Here is a 19806-nt window from a genome sequence, read left to right as displayed (position 1 = left end):
TTGTGTTTATCAAATATTATACAATAATGTTTAAAAGTAGTTTTAAAAGGAAAGATAAACAGGAGGGAAGTGTAGGGGAAGCCAGAGTTTCAGGAAATAGGTTTTGTTTCAGTGTGAATTACTATGGAAGCCCTCAGCAAGATGAGGCCTATATGAAAACCCTGGACTTGGTGATTGGGGGCATATTGGTCACCTTTGGGAGCAGCCACATTCAAATTGGAAGGGCTGAAGGCAGACTATAGGCTAAGAAGGAATGCTATGTGAATGACTGGGAGCGTAGACATGTCTTTCATCTACCGTTTCCCCGAAAATAAGACCTAGCCAGATAATCAGCTCTAATGCGTCTTTTGGAGCAAAAATTAATATAAGACCCAGTATTATATTGTGTCTAATATCATATCATACCTGGTTTTATAGTAAAATATAAGGTCTTATATTAATTTTTGCTCCAAAAGATGCATTAGAGCTGATTGTTCGGCTAGGTCTTATTTTCATGGAAACACGGTACTACCATCTTCCCCCGAACCAATAACAACAGCTAATATTTTATCAAGCCTGCATTATATGCCAGGTACTTTACATACACTATATCATTAATCCTCACAACCAACCCCACAGGGTGGTCTAGGGGAGCTAAGCTCAATGCTTGTTACCACCAGATATTCACTTTAGCCCACATGCAGCGAATCCCTAGGACGCCTGAATGGGAATGAATGCTTCACTATCCCATTCCACATTTTAGGTACAGTGACTGACTCATGTGGTTAGGTAATGGCAACCAGCCAAAAGGTGATGAATCAAGTCCACTCAGAAACAGGTCATTTCTCCCTGTGATGCTATTATTGCAACTTGCCAAACTTTCCTCTCCCTTGTTCCAGGCACATAGAATTATACTTTGCCACCTCTATGAAATTAGGTGCAACCATGTGACTTGCTTTGGGCAATGAAAAGAGAGAAATGATGTGTGCCATTTTAAGCTTTAAGCCAGTGTGCATTTTGGTCACAGGCCTTCCCCTGACTCAGTGATGGGCCTTCTGTTAGTCTGAGTTCCCAAGTGACTATTGATAACAAAGCCCCCACTGCCAATCCACGTTGGACATACGAGTATAATATGGACAAGAAATATACCTTTGTTACATTGAGATTTGGGGGTTATTATTGCAGCAAAACCTAGCCTATTCTGACTAAAACACTCCTTTTTTTCTAGAGTTAGAGATTATCAATGTATAAAGACTGAGTTATGAAATGAAAATGTATATGGATGTGTAAAATAAAGTACCTCGGCCTCTCTCTGACACATAGTAAGTCCTTAATAGATCATAGACCGCTTTCTGTGTCTGCTCCTAATAAGTGACCATGGAATTTTCATATTTTTCACATACAAATAAAGACTGGTTGTAGAAGTTGTAAATAGAAGGCAATGTTCTGGGCTCACACTATTCTTTCTTTTTTTTTTTTTTTACACTATTCTTAATCCTTGTGATTTTAGAAGAGAAATCTCATTCTTTGTCACTTTCTCCCTCAAATACACAGAAAAGCCCTCCAATTGGCCCTTCTTGAGTCATATACCCATCCCACTGGGGGAGGTGAAGCCAAGTTACTGAAGGTCCACCCACCTTTACCCCAAGATAGAAAGGAGCAGTTCCCCGAAGGAAAAAAAACTGTGTTTAACTTCCAGAAAGAGGAAGGACTGCTGGGCAGGCAGAAGAAAAAGTTATCTACTTAGTCAAAACGAACTTAGATTTAGAACCCGGGTTGTATCACTGATTAGCTGTTTGTGAACCTGGGCCCCACTGAATCAATCTGTTCATATGAAAAGTGGGGATAGTATTTACTTTGCAGAGTTAAGGATTAGAAACAATGTACAAGAGACTAATAACTTGCCTGGTACCTAGTGGGCCCTCAGAAAACAGTAACTTTTAAAAGCCAAATGCTAAATATTTCCTACTATTGAATTCTGAGTTCCAATACCCAAAGATCAAAGGCTAGGCAAAGACAACTATAGCCATAACGAACCAAATCTAAAACAAAGTATGTTACAAATAATAGAGTTCCGTTTAAGGGTAAAGTGTTTATAAACTTCAGTAAGCCTCTAGGCTCAGCTGTTCCTTTAGTAATCTGTACACACAAGGCACAGAGTAGTCATAGAGACCACGCTCAGCTAGCGTCACTCAGCAGAAGCCTTAAGGATGCCCTAGAGTCCAGACTTGGCTCCAAGCATCCCTGTGTTGTTCAAAGGTGATTCAGAGCTCAGTTTTTTTCAGAGCCCATTTTAAAACACAATTTAAATGAATACTATTCAGCACTGAACCTGCATATTCAATCTTCTTATGTTTTTGCCATCAACTTATCTTCTGTCTTGGAAGTCTACAATCTGCTTTGTACCAGAGAACATTTTCAAAGGTGTTTTAGCTGTCCTTGATTTACTCATCAAACATTTACTAAGTGCATGCTGGGTGGTAGGTGTCAAGATAGAGGTGCTCAAGTTTAATCGAGGGGCAGAGATGCTACAAAGTGCTATAGGGACTGGCTGTGATGAGTCTACGCAGGGATCCCTAGTCAGGGATGAGGAAAAGAATCAAAGATATGAGCTGAATCTTGCGGGGAAACGTCAAGAATGCACGAGAGACAAGGGGAGAGAGGCAACGGTACAAGCAAATGAGAAGAAATGGATATTTACAGCTTAAAGTTTCTGGGATGCACTTTAGTGTCATTGGAGGGGGTTAGGCATGGTTGCAAACGAGGCTAGAGAAGCAGTCAGGGGCCACGTCATGAAAGTGAGGGTGCAGCATGTTACAAGGGCAGATTATTCTGGAAGCTGATAAGCATGGTGGATTAAAGCAGTGGTTCTTAATGTCTCTTGTGTTGTACACTTCTTCAAGAACCTAAGAAAGGTATGGGACCTTTCGCCGTGAAAACGTACATACACTTAGACACAAAATATTGCTTACAGTTGCCTGGACAGGAGTAAGACAGGGGAGCAACTGCAACAATTAAGGCGAGACATGACGAGGCCTGAACTAAGCCATGGCACCAGGGACAGAAAAGAGACAGATGTGAGAAACAGAAATATGGTTGAGTGTTATCAACAGAGCTTGTCACAAATTCTATTTGAGAAATGAGGGAAAGGTATGAATCTCAGATAACTCCATTGGTTTGTGATTTAGACAACTGAGCAGAACGTAGTGTCACTCATGGAGAAGAGCAGGCTTCAGAAGAGAAGATGAATTGAGTCAAAAGTGCCTTTAGACTTATTTCATTTAGCGTCATACCCTCTAGGACCATCCACGTTGTCGCAAATGGTAAGATTCCATTCTTTTTTATGGCCCTAAAGAACAAAATAAATGAACAAACAAAATAGAAACCTACTCACAGATACAGAGAACAAATTCATGGTTACCAGATGGGAGGGAGGGTTGGGGGCAGAGTGAAAAAGGTGAAAGTATTAAGAAGTACAAGGCAGTTACATAATAGTCACAGGGATGTAAAGCATAGGGAATATAGTCAATGATATGGTAATAACTATATACGAGGTGTGATCAAAAAATACGGTGAATGTTTAAATAAAAAAAAATTATTACACTAAAAGACACATTGCCAGTAATCCTTCTCAAAGCACTCCCCCTCACTTCAAACACACCTATCCCATCATTCTTGCCATTTTCTGAATCAGTTCTGGAAGTCCTCTTTCGTGTCTTTAATTGGGCTGTTGTGGCTGCCTCGATGTCCTCCATCGATTCAAAACGTTTACCTTTCATGGTCATTTTGACTTTGCGGAAGAGCCAGAAGTCGCACGGTGCCAGATTCAATGAATAAGCTGGATGAGGACACACCGTGATGTTTTTATTTGACAGAAATTGCTGTACCAGAAGTGATATAGGACACAGCATTGTCACGATGGAGAATGAAGTAAAGACAACCACCAAAGAGGACTTCCAGACTGCTTCAGAAAGTGGCAACAATGATGGGATAATTGTGTTCAAAGTGAGGGGGAGTATTTTGAGAGGGATTAATGACAATGTGTCTTTTACTGTAATAAATTTTTTAAAATTTAAACATTCTCCGTATTTTTCGATCACACTTCGTATGTTGTCGGGTGGATACTAGACTTATCAGGGGATCACTTCTTAAATTATATAAATGTCTAACCACTATTGTTGTACACCTGAAACTAATATAATATTGAGTGTCAACTGTAACTGAAAAATTAAAATTAAAAAACATACATATTAAAAAAAAAAGTTCCGTTTGAACACCCAAATAAAGAAGTTCAGCAGGAAGCAAAATATGCCCTTCCGTTTGATGATTCTTGTGTTGGCTCCCTTGCCCTGATATTCACCTACAAACAGGCTCCAAATCTCTGCATTGAGACAAGTATATCCACCATTTGCAAAAGGGATCCAGATATGGGAGAAGAAATTAAACTTCACACACTCAAAATTATTTCACATTATTTTTTACTAAAAGAATAGACTTTTATTAAGCACTGTAAGTTTCTTTCCATCAGCATTAACAGAACAACAACCAATTTCCATCACAGAACAACTCCTGAGACATTTTCATTCTTTTCTGAAACACTTCCATTAACTTCCGCAGTTTCTCCTACGAAGCATCCATTCAAACTTACATTAATAAACTATGGAGCTTTTGTGGTGAGGTGGGCCAAAAAGGCAGGGAATTTGGAATCTGGGAGTGGGAAAAAGAAATACATATTATCCACCCACTAAACACACTGTCAAGGGCACAGGAGAAGAGAGATTAACACAGGAAAAAACAATGAAATAATTTCTTACTTTTGTCAATAACGTCATTTATCAGGGAGCACAAAACATCGACTCCTTGCAGTTAAAGTTTCTTTACCTAGTATGTTATTCTAAAAATAGAATAAAATAAAAGGTGGGAGGGGAAGTATCTTCTGGGAAGTAACTAAAATTAAGTCATCAGATTTGGCAGGGTTACGAGAGATTAATGAAATGTGAAATATTTAATTTGCTTCATTTACATGAAAATTCACTAGTCATTAGTTACTAACAACATGGAGAAAAAGAACACCTATAAAATATAAAAGTACAAGGTCAATGTCAAAAGCTGAAATGGGCACCCTAGCACAGGGAGTAATTTTATTTTGCATTTAACTTGGAAAAGATGACTTCATAAAAAATGAAGTTATATTCTTAGAACATCAAAATAACCTCTGGCAATATTGAAGATAATTAGCAGTAATAGGGGAATAGGTACACTGAGCTCTACCTGCACCAGCAGACTACTTTAATAAGCCAAGGGAAAAGAAAATGGAAAGTCAAATAAAAGAAGATGCCAAAGTCAGGAAAGGGAGAAAAATATAGGGTGACACACAATGGAACAGTGAAAACTTACCCTCCCCCCGCCCCCAACACCCAAGCATATTTAGGAAATATGCATCAGGAAGTGAACAAGTATTATGATTAAACCTTAGTAGAGTTACACTAACTACTTTAAACTGTGATCTACTCGTACTGTCAGTTCAAAGGGCGGGGGTCTTCATAGGCTCAGAGGGTAGCACTGACATTCCCACAGGAGCCTTCTATGGTTCCAATGGACTTTCACATTCTTTCTACCCTACATAAGCATTCCTCCACCAACCCCCACCTTAACCATCCTCCCTAATGCCTTCTCTGGCTGTTTTTCTCAGCGATCAAAAAAAGTTAATGTGATTTGGCCAACAATGCCAGAAAATCAAGATAGAGACAAAAATCAAATGTCACTAGATGAAGGAAGTGCCATTTGGGGCTTTAAAGTTTATCCGAAGTCCTACAGGCTCAGAATGAAAATGATACAAGTGAGCAGAAGTTTGTCAGACCTGGTCCAGACCAGACCGGTCACTGAATATGGGTGGGAGTTATAGGCTGACCCCAAGGCACAGCAGCAGAAGTCAATAACTGCAATTCCTTGGGGATCAGTGGCTATATACAACCAGGGGGCTTTTGCTTGTGGCCCTAAAGGTAAAGGGGCCATTTCTGAGGGTTCCTATATAACTTTGTTCAAGAGAGGCCACATCATAGAAATGAAACCAAGTGAAGGATGACAGCCTCTTCAAGTGGTACTCACAGCAAACATCAGATCCGCCTTTCCCAATCTGTCCTCCAGTTAGAAACTGTAATGATCCTTAGTCTTTCTGGCTTCTGAATTGTGTGTTTTGGCAGATAAATTAAAGTACAGGAATATGGCCCTTTATGGTTCTTTCTTGTAAACTTCCAAACCCAAAATTCCGAATCCAAATAAAAATCAAGGTCGGAAGTGAGCCACTTGTTTCACCGTTGGCCAGGCTAGAAGAAAGTGGAGATTTGTAGAAGGGAGAAAAGCAAGCCTTTTGGCAAACTGGAATCATCCCTGTCAAAGTAGCAATTGTATTTCTCACAGTGAAGGTCTATAAAATAAATCTGTGAGTTAACAATACTGTCATTTGATTGTATCAAATAGATTTAAGATGCACAGAAACAGCAACTGAAGAAAATACCTTTCCCTATCACTCCAAGTACTTCCTACTAGAAAATGGAGATCTACATAGATTTAATTTAACACAGCTCAGTGACTCTGGTTACTTTTTGAGCTCCTAAGGATTCCTCCCCACTGTGGCTTCAGAAAGAAATTTCCAAGCCATCTAAGTTCACTACTGCTAGATATAGAAGTCATAACCTTCAAGATGTTGTGAAAGGTTGGGCAGGTCCAAGAGAAGAGTGGGGACCAAATTAGGGGGGCCAGTTCCACAGAGGAGATTTTTGTACATCTTGCTACTGGTTATATATCTGGCTTGGTGTGCATTCTTGTCATTCTGCTTTGGTTCATGTAAGAAGTATCTGGGCAAGGGGAGAGGAATTCTAGGGCTCCCTCCTCCTGCAAATTGTAGGTTTTCTTAAACTGGGCCAGACTAGGATTAAACAGTCTGAGACTGTTTTCAATCTCTCATGACATATTCATTGTAAGTAGGCAGTAAGCAAACAGCTGTCTGGTTGTCTGGAAAAAAATCAACAAGGACCTGCAGTGGGTTAAAGTGCATGGAGTTTTTCAAAAAGAGAGAGAGAACTCTGCTAGAAGTCTAGTCAGTTGTACTCCTGTAGAAATAGTACTTCTTGGGCAAAAATATCACAAAGCCCAAAGGAGGTGTGTGAGGCTGAAGGCCTCAATTCCTAAATGAAGACACAATGCTAATCTGTTGCAAGCCATGTTCCCATCCCTCATACTTAGACTGCTGAGGAGGGAAACTGGAAATGCAAGGTTGTCTTAAGAGTATCTCTGTTGAGGAGGAATAGCCTCTTTGTCCTGGGCAGATTCTGGCCTTACTGGGGCCTGGGAATCCCTAAAGGCCCGGGCCAGAGTCCTCTGAAGTCTTCCTTGCAAAGCAAATGAAAAGATCCAGTAGTCAAAATGTCAGTGAACAAATGAAACAATCTAGGTATGTAAAATCAAACTGTCGATTTCCTCACACTTCCCTACCTGTCTTTCCAATGCTAGTCCTCTCTCCTTCAGGGACGCATGGCAATCAATTCTAGCCTGAGGCCAATTTGATCCTGGAGCTCCGAATGAGATTTCCTCCAAATTGGCTGCAAGCCCTGATGGTCACTTCCTATCGCCTTTCTCTCTCAGATCTAGGCTGCTCCTTCAAAAGGAAATGCCCAAATCTTCCCAATCCCGTTCCAACCTCCTGTTTTCACCATATGGGATGTGAGGGCTCTGTTCAAGAATAAGCTGGTGACAACCCAACTGTTGTTCTGAACAGGCAATCTCTGGAAAGTACTTTTTGTCTGCTTTAGAGAAGCCCATCCATCTTCTCAGAATTGTGATGGGCTGTGACTTAGTAAGGATTTTAAAGGGTGGTCTTTTGAAACCTACCACTCCGTTGCTATGGAAGCATTTCTGGGAAATTCAGTAAATCCTCTGGGATATCACCATGTATGTATGTATGTAGTGTATGTATGTATATATGAATATATCTATATGTAGATATATATACACACACACATATACATATATTTATATATATAAAATATGTATAGATAAATAGATCTGTCTCTTTATATAAAGGGTATGTGTATGCATACAGATACACACATTCATATATACATCCACCCACGCACCCATACACAAATGTGCACATGTGCGCACGTGAACACACACACACACACACACACACACACACACACACACACACAGTCTTTTGAGTTCCCTTTCGTACTCAGTGTCTTACATCGATTTCCACCCTTTCAGGGTATGGGCAGCAGGGAGTGGGCGAACTGCACCACATCAACTATTTTACAAACAATGCGTTAGTTCAGAGGCAGGAAAAATCTGCCCAGTACTTTTGCGACTCACTTGAATCCCCCAGTACAAAGGCCATTGGTAGTTTTTTTTTTAAGTGTATAAAATAAAATAAAGATAAAAATAAAATAACCAATACTACCTCACTTCCCTGAAAACATCTATCTTTCTGATTGTCAGGCCAGAGCTAGAGGCGGTGGTACAAACTCCTGGGGTAGGTGAGGGGGGAGCAAGAAAGAGGTAAATACCGATTATATACAAAGGCCCCACTCCTTTATAGAGCAAAAAGCAACTTAGGAAGCCATAGGCAGGTGTCCCCACCACCTCGTGGGTTTTGTGAGTATCATGATGAAAACTCAGAAAACTGAAGTTGGCACTTTTCTATATATGGCCTTATGTGATGACACCCTAATTCTGACAGTCACTGCCTTACTAGGCTCCCAGGGGAGGTAAAGAGAATACTGGCACTCTATATTCAATTTGACAATAGGAGCTAGTCCTATTGCCATTCATCTTTGACCAGAGCTTCCCCAGAAGCAGACCGCTAAGTCTGGAGGCCCAGAAAAAGACAGGGAAGGGGAAAAGATAGATATAAAAGGACAGCCCAACAAAATCCTGGATAAATCTAGTGTAAGCATTTATGTCCTCCTCTAACTTGGGCCTAAAATCAGAAAAGTATGTTTTCCCCTCTTCCTGATCTGGTAAATCCATCTGCAGCTTGTTATTATTCCTCTTTTTGTTGTGCCATAGTTCCCAGTTTTTGCTCTCGCAAGCGGCTCTTCCCCACATTCTTCATGGGGAAGTAGCGATTACCATTATTACACATGCTGCTGTCTCTGGATAAGGCACACGGGGATGGAGCTGGAAGATGATGCTCACTCTTCTCTTCCTTGATCAATGTGACATTGCCTCCATTTACCTGTGAGCGGGATCGACTCTGATTAGGCTCCAAGGATTTAGAAACTCCATCTGAAGTGCCCTGCATCAAAAACAGAGATGCTCACTGGAAACGGTAATGCCAAACGGCTGACCCTTCCCAAGCACATTCATAAATCAACTTGTGGAAGCTGCTTCGGTTCTTCAAAGACACCAGAAAGCCCAAAGCTTGTTACTTAGGGTGAGAACCTAGGTTGACAACAGATAGAACTGACTGAAATCCAATGGCAATGACAACAGCACAATAATGACACAGCTACCATTTACAAAGCTTTACAATATATTTTTCGAATACTAATAGGGAACCTAAGTGGTAGATATTACGATGCCCTGTTTACAGATGAGGCAGCTGAGGCACAGAAAGATTAAAGTAACTTGCTTAAGAACACCCAGATAGAAAGCAGTGGGACCAGAATGTCACTCCAGGTCAGTCAGCCTCTAAAGTGTATTGTCTTAACTGCCTCAAAGCTGACATCCAGACATGTAAATGAAAGGAAAACAAACCATGAGATCTATGTGCAATATTCCACACAGTCTTTCATTAACTAAAAACATCATCTGTTTTTCTTTTAATTCCAGAAAGGTGACTGCTATTGAAATGCTAATGACACAAACTGCATTACTTTGCAGCACAGTGCTGGCTCTCAGCGAGTGTTAATAGGAATACTAACAGCTTGATTACTAGGCAATTGGGCACGCCAGCCACTCTGTTGTTCATTTTACAGATAAGACAAATGAGGCTCAGAAAAGTAAAACGACTTGTCCAAGGTCACTGGCATGCCTAGACTTGTATCCAAGTTTGTTCTACTCCAAAGGCTTTGTTCTTTCCACCAAGATACAATACATAATGGAAATCTAATTTCCGTTGAATTTGTGGTTAATTATAAATAACTACTAATTTTTATTGAGCATTTCCCGTGTTATGGGCCCCATGCTAAACTTTACATATATCATCTCATTTAACACTTGTAATGACTCTGTGAGGTAGATATCAATGTCTCCAATTAACATATGAGAAAACCAAGGCACAGAGAGGTTAAGTAATTTGTTCAAGGTCCCAGAACTGGTAAGTGGCAGAGCCAGATTCAAAGCTAGATCATTTGGCTCCAAAGCCTGTATACAACATGGGGGCTACTGTGAACTGCTGCTGAAGAATCTGGAGATAAAACAAAACTAGTAAAAATCCACACAATGGATAGAATTAGCCCTTCCCCCATCCCCGAGGGAGCGAACAAAGAAAGAAAAACATTACAAATAAGTGACTTAAGAATTTGAAAACACACAAAACTCCAGAGGCCTAGGAATACTCTTCGGAAGACATGACTATAATGTAAGCAGATTTAATAAGCTGGAACAGTGAATTATCTCACACTCTGAAGAAAGGGGGACTGAACAGCAAAAGGGGAGTCAGCAAGGCAATCTGTAGCAGCTCTGTCCAGGGAAGACGCCTTCGCTGAAAACAAAGTCAGCATGAGGATGGCCTTGCCAGGCTACCTCTACAGTAGGTAACAGTGTCCCCAGAAATCTTAGCCAAGAGAAACTTAGGATCATCAGCTATCTCGTGTTTTCTCTCAGTTTCCTCATCTGTGCAAGAGAGAATAATAGTATCTATTTCACAGGTTCCTATAAGGATTCAGTGAGACCCTCCATGTAAAGCACTCAGAACATGGTGTGCCTGGCACTCTGTAAGAACTCAACAAATGCCAGCTACTATTACTGTTCTGATTCCATGTCCCCAAGCAAACTTCTGACACCGTGGCCTCCCTTGCAGCTTGCACTTCGAGAATAAAAGCTCTGGTAGACATGGTTAAGAGCATAGTCACTAGAGTCAGCCAAGGCCTAGGTCTGGCTCTTGTTTCTAACAATTAGAGTTGGTACACTGTATTGCAATCAGCACAGCACAGGGCTTTGGATTGAGTCAGCTCGGGCTGAAATGTCAATTCTGATATTGACTTTATGGATAATTTTGGGCAAGATGCTTCATTCCTCTGAGCCTCAGTTTCCTCCTGTTTAAAATGAAGAATAATAAATCTCACATGTATTTACATGAGTGACTGGAGTAAAGTGTGTAATATATCGCGGTAATTATTTCTTCTCACCATAAGTCAGCACTTTATCTTTCACTCTCTCCCTTCTTATCCCCACACCCCATTCTTTTAGTCATATCTTTATAGCTATTTCTGTGATCTTGGTTAATGTAAGCTAACCACTGAGAGATGAAGTCACTCTTATTGTACCAAAATATGAGGTTTTTTAGACTATATACCTAACGATCAGACCCCGAATCATGGTGAATTCAACAAGGCTGTATTGCCTTATGGGAGCCTAGCTGAATGACCAGTTTTCCTTCTAGGTGCAATCCCTTTTACCTCACTGAACAGCTTCTGGAAAAAGCTGAGAAGCTTTGGAAAAAATTCCAAGGTCATTGCTTTCTGACTTTGGAGTGCATTACAAAATGCTTCATGTGGGGAACTTACCATTCTAGTTCCATTTTTGGCTCAAAATAACATTAGAGCAAATCTGTATTCTTTGGGAAAACATTAGACAATGGGGGTTAACACGGATAGTTTGAGGCCTCACTGTATACAGGAGAGCTGATTTGAGATTGAGAACTGATGACAAAGGTGCCTTGCAGTATGGTCTAGTCGGTGACCCTTGTGAAGATTAGAGACTGCATATGAAGTGTGTCGTAGACGAGATGGCTTGATAGAAAGTAGGCACTCAAGAAATGGTAGCTGCTATGAGGAGCCTAGCAGTCTGAGTCCAATGCAAGACTTTGGATCACTATAAGAATAGGCCTTCATTATTTGGGGGTGGGGGGGCAGGGTTGTGTCTAATGAAGACCAGTGAGGACTGTGATGTAATTCAAGGCGTAGATGGTGAGAAAGTTTAAGACCACTCTGAGCCATTAAGAATATGGAGAATGATAACACCTCCTCCTCTCCCACATTCAGCAAAGGCCACAGACCAATTTTGTAAGCATCTCTGGTAGCCCCTCAGAAGGTCAGGCATACTGCCGGCAATCCCACTGTTAACTTCACCCTGGCCCCTTCATGGCTGCATGTAGCACATATTATGCTATGTAAAGGTCTTTGGGACACAGTATCTGGTTTCCATCTTGTGGCCTCACTCAGTGAAAAGGATGACACTCTGCAGTCCTGTGGGAATGGCCTGGGCAAGCTAACCCTCACTAGGCCGCTAGAGAACAAGGGAATGAAATCAAATGGCAGGAGAAGCTATGAAAGCTCCCAGGTTTCCATGCCTGATCTGATCTCTTGCAATTTAGCAAAAAATGTCAAGAAGTATCAAACATAAGCTAGATAATCTCAAAAAGGTGCTTACTTGTTTATATCCTTTTTTATGTCCTTTGGATCCTCTACCAGTCTGTTCTTTTCCATGCCTTTAGAAAGTGAGGGGAAAAGTGATCATGAGGAACATATTAAGCCCATACTCCCATTTTCACTTAGTTAACAACTCACCTCCTCTAGGAACTGTGACCCTCTTAAGTTAGATGCCCCTCCTCTGTGCTACCTCTGTGCAAACCTCTCTCTCTCTGTCATTTCTATATTACACTAAATTGCTCTATGTCCCAGAATCCTCCTCCAGGGGCAAAAACTTTTTCATCAAGGCAGGGCATTTAGTATGTTTCCTGAACTAAACTGAACACTGGCTTTCAACATGGAAAGTTAGTTAATACCTTTACCTTAATAGGATTCAATAGTTGGGCATTTTCCCAAGGATGCCTGACTAACACTAGCTCATACCAACCTATTCGAATACATACCCCTTTCCTGGCCCACCGACAGAAACCACCTGCATGCCAAAGGAGCCTCGGCCCCTAGAGGATCTGCTGCCAGCCCACTGACCCACAACCATCCCGGCAATCTCCAGTTTTCCTCCTTGGGGTGGGATTGGATGGAGACCTGGAAAGAGAGGAATAATGGCAGTAATGAGTGGTTAAGTGCAAGGTAGGATAAGAGGCGGAACAAAAGATTCTACAGCCCACCTACTCTGCTTATTTCCATTTCTTTACGATAAAGACTTCATGATAACAACAAAGGGTCATGGTGGAGGCAAATTTAGGGACAGGGGTTAAAGATCTATACACACCCACTTTAGCAAGTGGAGTGTGGATGATTCATTTTTCAACTACAGAGCCCGGCACACAGCAGGCATTCAATACATGTTGAGAGAACGAATGTCTTAAAATCTAATTATTGGAAAATTATAGGCCCAAATCACTTTTGATTTAAATACGTATCATTATACACTGGAGAATTAGCCCAACAACCAAATGAAACAGAAATTAATGAAACTAAACTAACAGTAATTTATCATTAAAAAAGCAAGAATAGCAATACTGGAAAACCAGAACGAATTCAAGACAAGAGAGCATGATATCTCCTTAAAAGAGGAAATTCCAACTTTGTGTGTGTGAGCTCACAGGCACAGTAGAGTTTTGTAATTTGGCACAAAAGGAAGCCTTCATAGAACACAGAGTTCTAGTAATTCTAGTTCTAAAATTAAAAACCTTTAATTTTAGTTTATGGAGAAAACCCAAATGTTAATAATCCTTCACTCATTTAGCAGGTCATTAGTAAAGAGCCCTTTGTTTACATACAAGTGGAACCCTAAGGAACTAGGGTGCTAGCTCGTCCTAAGAGGGCAAGAGAAGACTTGCATTTGGGGATCTTGTGGCCTTTCAGAAGGGAGGAGGCTCCTCATGAACGACCAGTAACTGGAGACTAGGCATCACGGGGAGCTGGGGCAATGGTGAGGACTTCCTGAGAATCTAGCCTTACATCTGTCTTCTGAGACACCGTAAAATCAACAAGCAAAGAATGAGGGCCAGCCCGGTGGCTCAGGAGGTTGGAGCTCCATGCTCCTAACTCCGAAGGCTGCTGGTTCGATTCCCACATGGGCCAGTGGGCTCTCAACCACAAGGTTGCCAGTTCGATTCCTCGAGTCCCGCAAGGGATGGTGGGCTCCACCCCCTGCAATTAAGATTGAACAGGGCACCTTGAGCTGAGCTGCCTCCGGGATGGCTCAGTTGGTTGGAGCGCGGGCTCTCAACCACAAAGTTGCCAGTTCGATTCCTCGAGTCCCGCAAGGGATGGTAGGCAGCGCCCCCTGCAACTAAAGATTGAACATGGCACCGTGAGCTGAGCTGCCACTGAGCTCCCGGATGGCTCAGTTGGTTGGAGCGCGTCCTCTCAACTACAAGGTTGCCGGTTCGATTCCTCAACTCCCGCAAGGGATGGTGGGCTGCGCCCCCTGCAACTGGCAACGGCAACTGGATCTGGAGCTGAGCTGTGCCATCCACAACTAAGACTGAAAGGACAACAACTTGACTTGGAAAAAAATCCTGGAAGTACACACTGTTCCCCAATAAAGTCCTGTTCCCCTTCCCCAATAAAATCTTAAAAAAAACAAGCAAAGAATGAACAAGCAAAGAATGAGAGCAAGGATCCGTGAAGTCACCTTCAAGGGATGGAATGAAGGGCTGGCTCCCTGGTTTGTAGGACTTGATCATTACCTGACTGAACAGAGTGTTATCAGAGCAGACATCACACTGCTCATCTAATCATGGCCTTGCACTAAACATCCATACTGAATTCTGTGACCTTCAGTTTAACACAAACTTCAATTTCCAGTTTTATTTTTAAAAGTGACGAGCAATAGACTACAGACACCTTCGACCATAGCAATGACACTCCCACTCGATCACAGAATCTCTATATTTCATGTTAAAATGTCCCTATTGAAATATCCTGTTTCACCAGGGTACAGGTTGTTTGCATTCTCAGGATTAGTATCTTAGCTACCTAAGCATGACTGTCTATTCTCATTAAGCTGCAAGTCAGGCGTCATCATAATTTAATAATTTATACGTGTGTGTGTGTGTGTGTTTGTGTGTGTGTGTGTTTATTTTTCCCACTAAACCACATACCCTGAAGGGCATGGTCTATGGCTTATTTCTCTCTGTGCTTCTAGAAATATGTCAGATCTACCCTCAGAGTGGAAATGGGTACATCAGGCTATAGTCATCTGCCGACACTAGTCATTTACTCTTACCTCCCACTACTCTTCCTGCAACTCCTCTGTACATGTGCCTATGGGGACTGAGTGATATCACCAGCAACCATGAAGATCCAGGTCACATGAGTTATAGTTCTCAAAAGTAATCAAGTGGCTCTTGGTTTCTGTATCAGTTATTTCAGGAGTTTGGTTGGTGATAGTCAAATCCTTAGAGACCAACCACCTCTATGGACAGTGGTCTGAAAAGTCAGTGGACTTTCTTCCCCAGGCTACACCTTTCCATCTCAATAAACTCCTCTTCAAACTACCACACAACATAGAAGGTAAATGAGATAAATGTATGTGAAACTGCTGATTCTGTAACTGACAATAATTACCACATGGGTTATCATGAAACACATTGAGGATGACAAATACCTCATGCTTAGGTACTGACCTGCAAAGCCCCGGCTCCTTCCTTGAGGGGGAGGTGGCATACAGCTCATGGCTCGGGAATAAAGTGAAACAGGGTACAGAGAGGGCACCATGGGAGGCACAAAAGTAGGTGACGGAAGTAGAGCAGAAGGCGGTGGATGGTTCATGTTGACTCCTTCAAGGATACTCTGTCTCATCTTTTCCACTTTGGTTGCCAGGTCAGCCTTCAAATGAGGAACAGAATAATAATAGCAGCTGCCATTTTTAAATTTCTCCTATATTTCAGGTACAGTATTTATTGGGCACTCTAGGTACAATCTCACGAGTCAATTCCCGTTAAGGAAATCAAGGCCTGGAGTTAAATGACCAAAGTGACACACTCAGGAAAGCCTGTCTGGCACCAAGGCCCCCACTCTTCATACCACGCCACACTGCCACCATACTAGTTCTAACCTAGGGCTTGTGAGGCACACTGACTAGGTCAAGAAAGACAAATATAACAACAAGTATTTACTGATGGTCTATTACACAGCCAGCAATCGGCTAGGCCATTTTTCAAGAGGGAGGTAACAGAGAGAACAAAACCCTGACATATACAAAGCCTTTCAACCTTGTTCCCCATACCCAGGATCAGAGAACCCAACCTGTCCAGGATAGGTCCATGCCTCTAGGCCAGAGGTCGGCAAACTTGTCCTGAAAAGGGCCAGACAGTAGATATCTTAGGCTTAATGGGCCATATGGTCTCTGTTATAACTATTTGACTCTGTCATGTCAAATGAATGTGGCTGTGTTCCAATAAAACTTTATGGGAATAAAAATTCCAAATTTTGGAATTTGGGGGTAGTTTGCCAACCCCTGCTCTGGTCCTTCAGCTCATTCCTCCCAAATGAATAAAGGAATAAGTAAGGGTTCCTTTCCCTTGCCTTCCCTCATCTTTCTCAAGGTTTCTTTGGAAAAAAAATAAAAATAAAAATAAATCCCCTGCTTTTTACTCTGTATCTACATCACTACCCTCTTCTGTTTCCAAACATAGTTCCATTACAAAAATATCATTACTTGAAAAAGTAACTTACATTTTTGTAAATAAGGGAGACGAAATTCTAAGAATTGGAGGACAGACATATAGTATATCTGGGTATTCCACGGGGAAGAAATGCTCAGAGTAAGAAAAGATATATGAAAACATGAAGCTCATTTTTAAAAAGCTTTCCAACATATGATTTTATGACATGTACATATCAGACTCTGGGCCTTTGAGACTGTCACTGACCAAGTTAGGTCAAGGTCAGCCACATTCTCCCACTTCTGCTACCTCCCTCCCCAATGTCTTTGCACTGTTCCCTTCCCTGCCCATTCACCCCCACAGAAAATCAGAGATGGCTCCTAGCAGTTGCCTGACGTGCTGGTACCTGGCCATCACAGAGCTCAACCAGGGATACTCGATCTCGGCCCGCTTTAATTAGCTTGCTCTGGAACAGCTTGCCATCGAAGTAAATCCAAGGGCAGCAATGCTCCCAAGGGACTGGCTGACCACAGGCATCATTAGCAAACAGAGCCGTGTCGACTCCGCTCATGAAGAGGGCAGCAAGCTGGATACCTCGAGCATCCAGTTTCTCAATCTAAAACCACCACAGAGCAAAAAACATATTAAGAAATTACTGTTATTGGTTACATTTACTCTTGTTTCTGTTATGCTGATTATTCCAGTCAAATTTGAACATGTTGCCTTTCAATATAAACATTTGCGTGCACAGGCAGCTTCTATCCATTTCTTTCCTGAGATGGTTTGAAAGATGCTCATTACAAAAACAACAAAAAAGACATGTTTTGAAAGTTTAAAAAGCCACCAACTTGAGATACCAGTTTTTGTTGTTGTTGTTGTTTTGGCTTGTCAAATTAGAAAAAAATAAAAAAAACACTAAAGGCCAAAAGAATACCCAATGCTGTTGGTGATGCAGTGAAATAAATGGGCATGCTCATACAAAGTTCACGAGGAATGTATGTTACAATTAAGCAATATGTATCAAGAACTTTGAAATGTTCACATTTGTTGACTCAAATTCTACTTTTAGGAATCTATTTTAAGGAAGTAGAGATGTGAATAAAGTTCAATGCATAAAGATGCTAATTGTAACATTACACATAATAGGGGAAAACTAGAAAAAAAATGGCCAACATTATAATAATTAAATGATACAACTAAATGATAACATGTTATTTACTAAATTTAAGACATAGAAAATGTGTGCTATGTTAAGTAAAAAACAATGTATAGTTATATCAACAATATCTCAGCTATGTAAAAATGTACATGATGAAAAACTGGAAGAAATCATCAAAACGTTCACAGTGGGTTATCTCTACTTGGTGTGTTAGATGGCTTTAATAGGAAAAGGGAATATACTTGCAGGTCCCCTTCTAGGTGTGGTTTAGAGTCAGTAACTGCTGTAGGACCAAGCAACATTACATTTATAGTAAAAAGGAACCACCCATTGTTCATCTTAGACTGTGTTGTCTTTCCCTCAGTTGACCTCACTTGAATTAGGATTTTCCAAGTCTTGTTGGACTTGATCTTCTTCTAGTTTATCCTAGGGCTTCAAAGGTTTATGACTACTGAAGTTGGGAGAGGGGTGTCCTGTATTAATAGGCAAAATTTATCGAGTACTATGTAATACTTAAAATAGGTGAGGCACCATTCTAAGTGTTTTGCATCTATTATTTTATTGAATGTCCTCATAACTCTAAAAGTAAGGAAACTAATGCTAGAGAGGTTAAATAACCTGCCCCAGGACACACCAATAGGAGATAATGAAGCCAGGATTCAAATTCAAGGAAGCCTGGCTTCAGAGCCTGCCCTCGAACCTACTACCCTGTTTCCCCGAAAATAAGACCTAGCCGGACAATCAGCTCTAATGTGTCTTTTGGAGCAAAAATTAATATAAGACACCAAAAGACACACTAGAGCTGACTGTCCAGCTAGGTCTTATTTTCGGGGAAACATGGTATGTTCTACCGCCTTCAGTTATACTATGGATTCATTTTCTTCCTTATGCTGTTCTAGACTTCCCTCTAGCACCCAATAAGTATTATTTAAAAAGGAAGTTGTTCATCGACAGATGAATGGATAAAGAAGATGTGGTGTATATATATATATATACATATATATATACACATATATATGTATATATATATATATATATACACACACAATGGAATATAATTCAGCCATAAAAAAGGAAATCCTGCCATTTGGGATAGCATAGACGGAACTTGAGGGTATTATGCTACATGAAATAAGTCAGACAGAGAAAGATAAATACTGTATGATCTCATCTATATATGGAACCTAAAAAAAAAACCAAAAAACAAAACATCCAACCAAACTCATGTATTAAGATAAGGGCGGCCAGATGGCTCAGTTGGTTAGAGTGTGAGCTCTGAACAACAGGGTTGCCAGTTCGATTCCCACATGGGCCAGTGAGCTGTACCCTCCACAACTAGATTGAAGACAATGAGCTGATGCTGAGCTTCCGGAGGGAAAGCCAGATGGCTCAGTTGGTTAGAGTGAGAGCTCTCCACAACAAGGGTGCCGGTTCAATTCCCGCATGGGATGGTGGGCTGCGCCCCCCTGCAACTAAAGATTAAAATGGCGACTGGACTTGGAGCTGAGCTGCGCCATCCACAACTAGATTGAAGGACAACTACTTGGAGCTGATGGGCCCTGGAGAAACACAGTCCCCCAATAAAAATTTTAAAAAAAATAAAAGATGAGATTTGAGGTTATTAGAGGCAGGGGTGGATGGAAGAGGAATTGGATGAAGGTAATCAAAGGCACAAACTTCTAGTCATTAAGATAAATGAAGACTAGGGATGTAATGTACAACAGGATGACTACAGCACAGTTAACACTGCTGTATGATAGATAGGAATGTTGTTAAGAGAGCAAATCCTAAGAGCTCATCACAAGGAAAAATATATGTATTTATTTGGTATCTATATTTGATGATGGATGTTAACTTACTGTGGTGTTCACTGCATGATATATGTATGTTAAATGATTATGCTGTACAACCTAAACATATACAGTGTTATGTATCAATCCTATTTCAATTAAACTGGGGA

At 41.1% G+C, this 19806-nt stretch overlaps 1 protein-coding gene across 2 annotated transcripts in view; it reads right to left on the bottom strand.

Moving 5' to 3' along the window:
* Nucleotides 1-4464: 4464 nt before the first annotated feature.
* FAM120C (family with sequence similarity 120C) overlaps nucleotides 4465-19806 on the bottom strand; it is an 84201-nt gene continuing 68859 nt past the window's right edge. Inside the window, exons 12-16 of one of the 2 annotated variants that reach the window (XM_033107086.1) lie at nucleotides 17094-17303; nucleotides 15707-15908; nucleotides 13016-13154; nucleotides 12574-12631; nucleotides 4465-9274 (exon numbers count right to left, since the gene is read on the bottom strand). In XM_033107086.1, coding sequence (XP_032962977.1) covers nucleotides 9020-9274; nucleotides 12574-12631; nucleotides 13016-13154; nucleotides 15707-15908; nucleotides 17094-17303 — 864 coding nt within the window. In that variant the 3' untranslated portion in view covers nucleotides 4465-9019. The remainder of the gene's footprint in view (nucleotides 9275-12573; nucleotides 12632-13015; nucleotides 13155-15706; nucleotides 15909-17093; nucleotides 17304-19806) is intronic. The other variant, XM_033107091.1, reaches the window with a different exon arrangement.

Source organism: Rhinolophus ferrumequinum, chromosome X, assembly GCF_004115265.2.
Source record: "Rhinolophus ferrumequinum isolate MPI-CBG mRhiFer1 chromosome X, mRhiFer1_v1.p, whole genome shotgun sequence".
Taxonomy (NCBI): domain Eukaryota; kingdom Metazoa; phylum Chordata; class Mammalia; order Chiroptera; family Rhinolophidae; genus Rhinolophus; species Rhinolophus ferrumequinum.
This window is presented reverse-complemented; position numbering and strand designations above follow the sequence as displayed.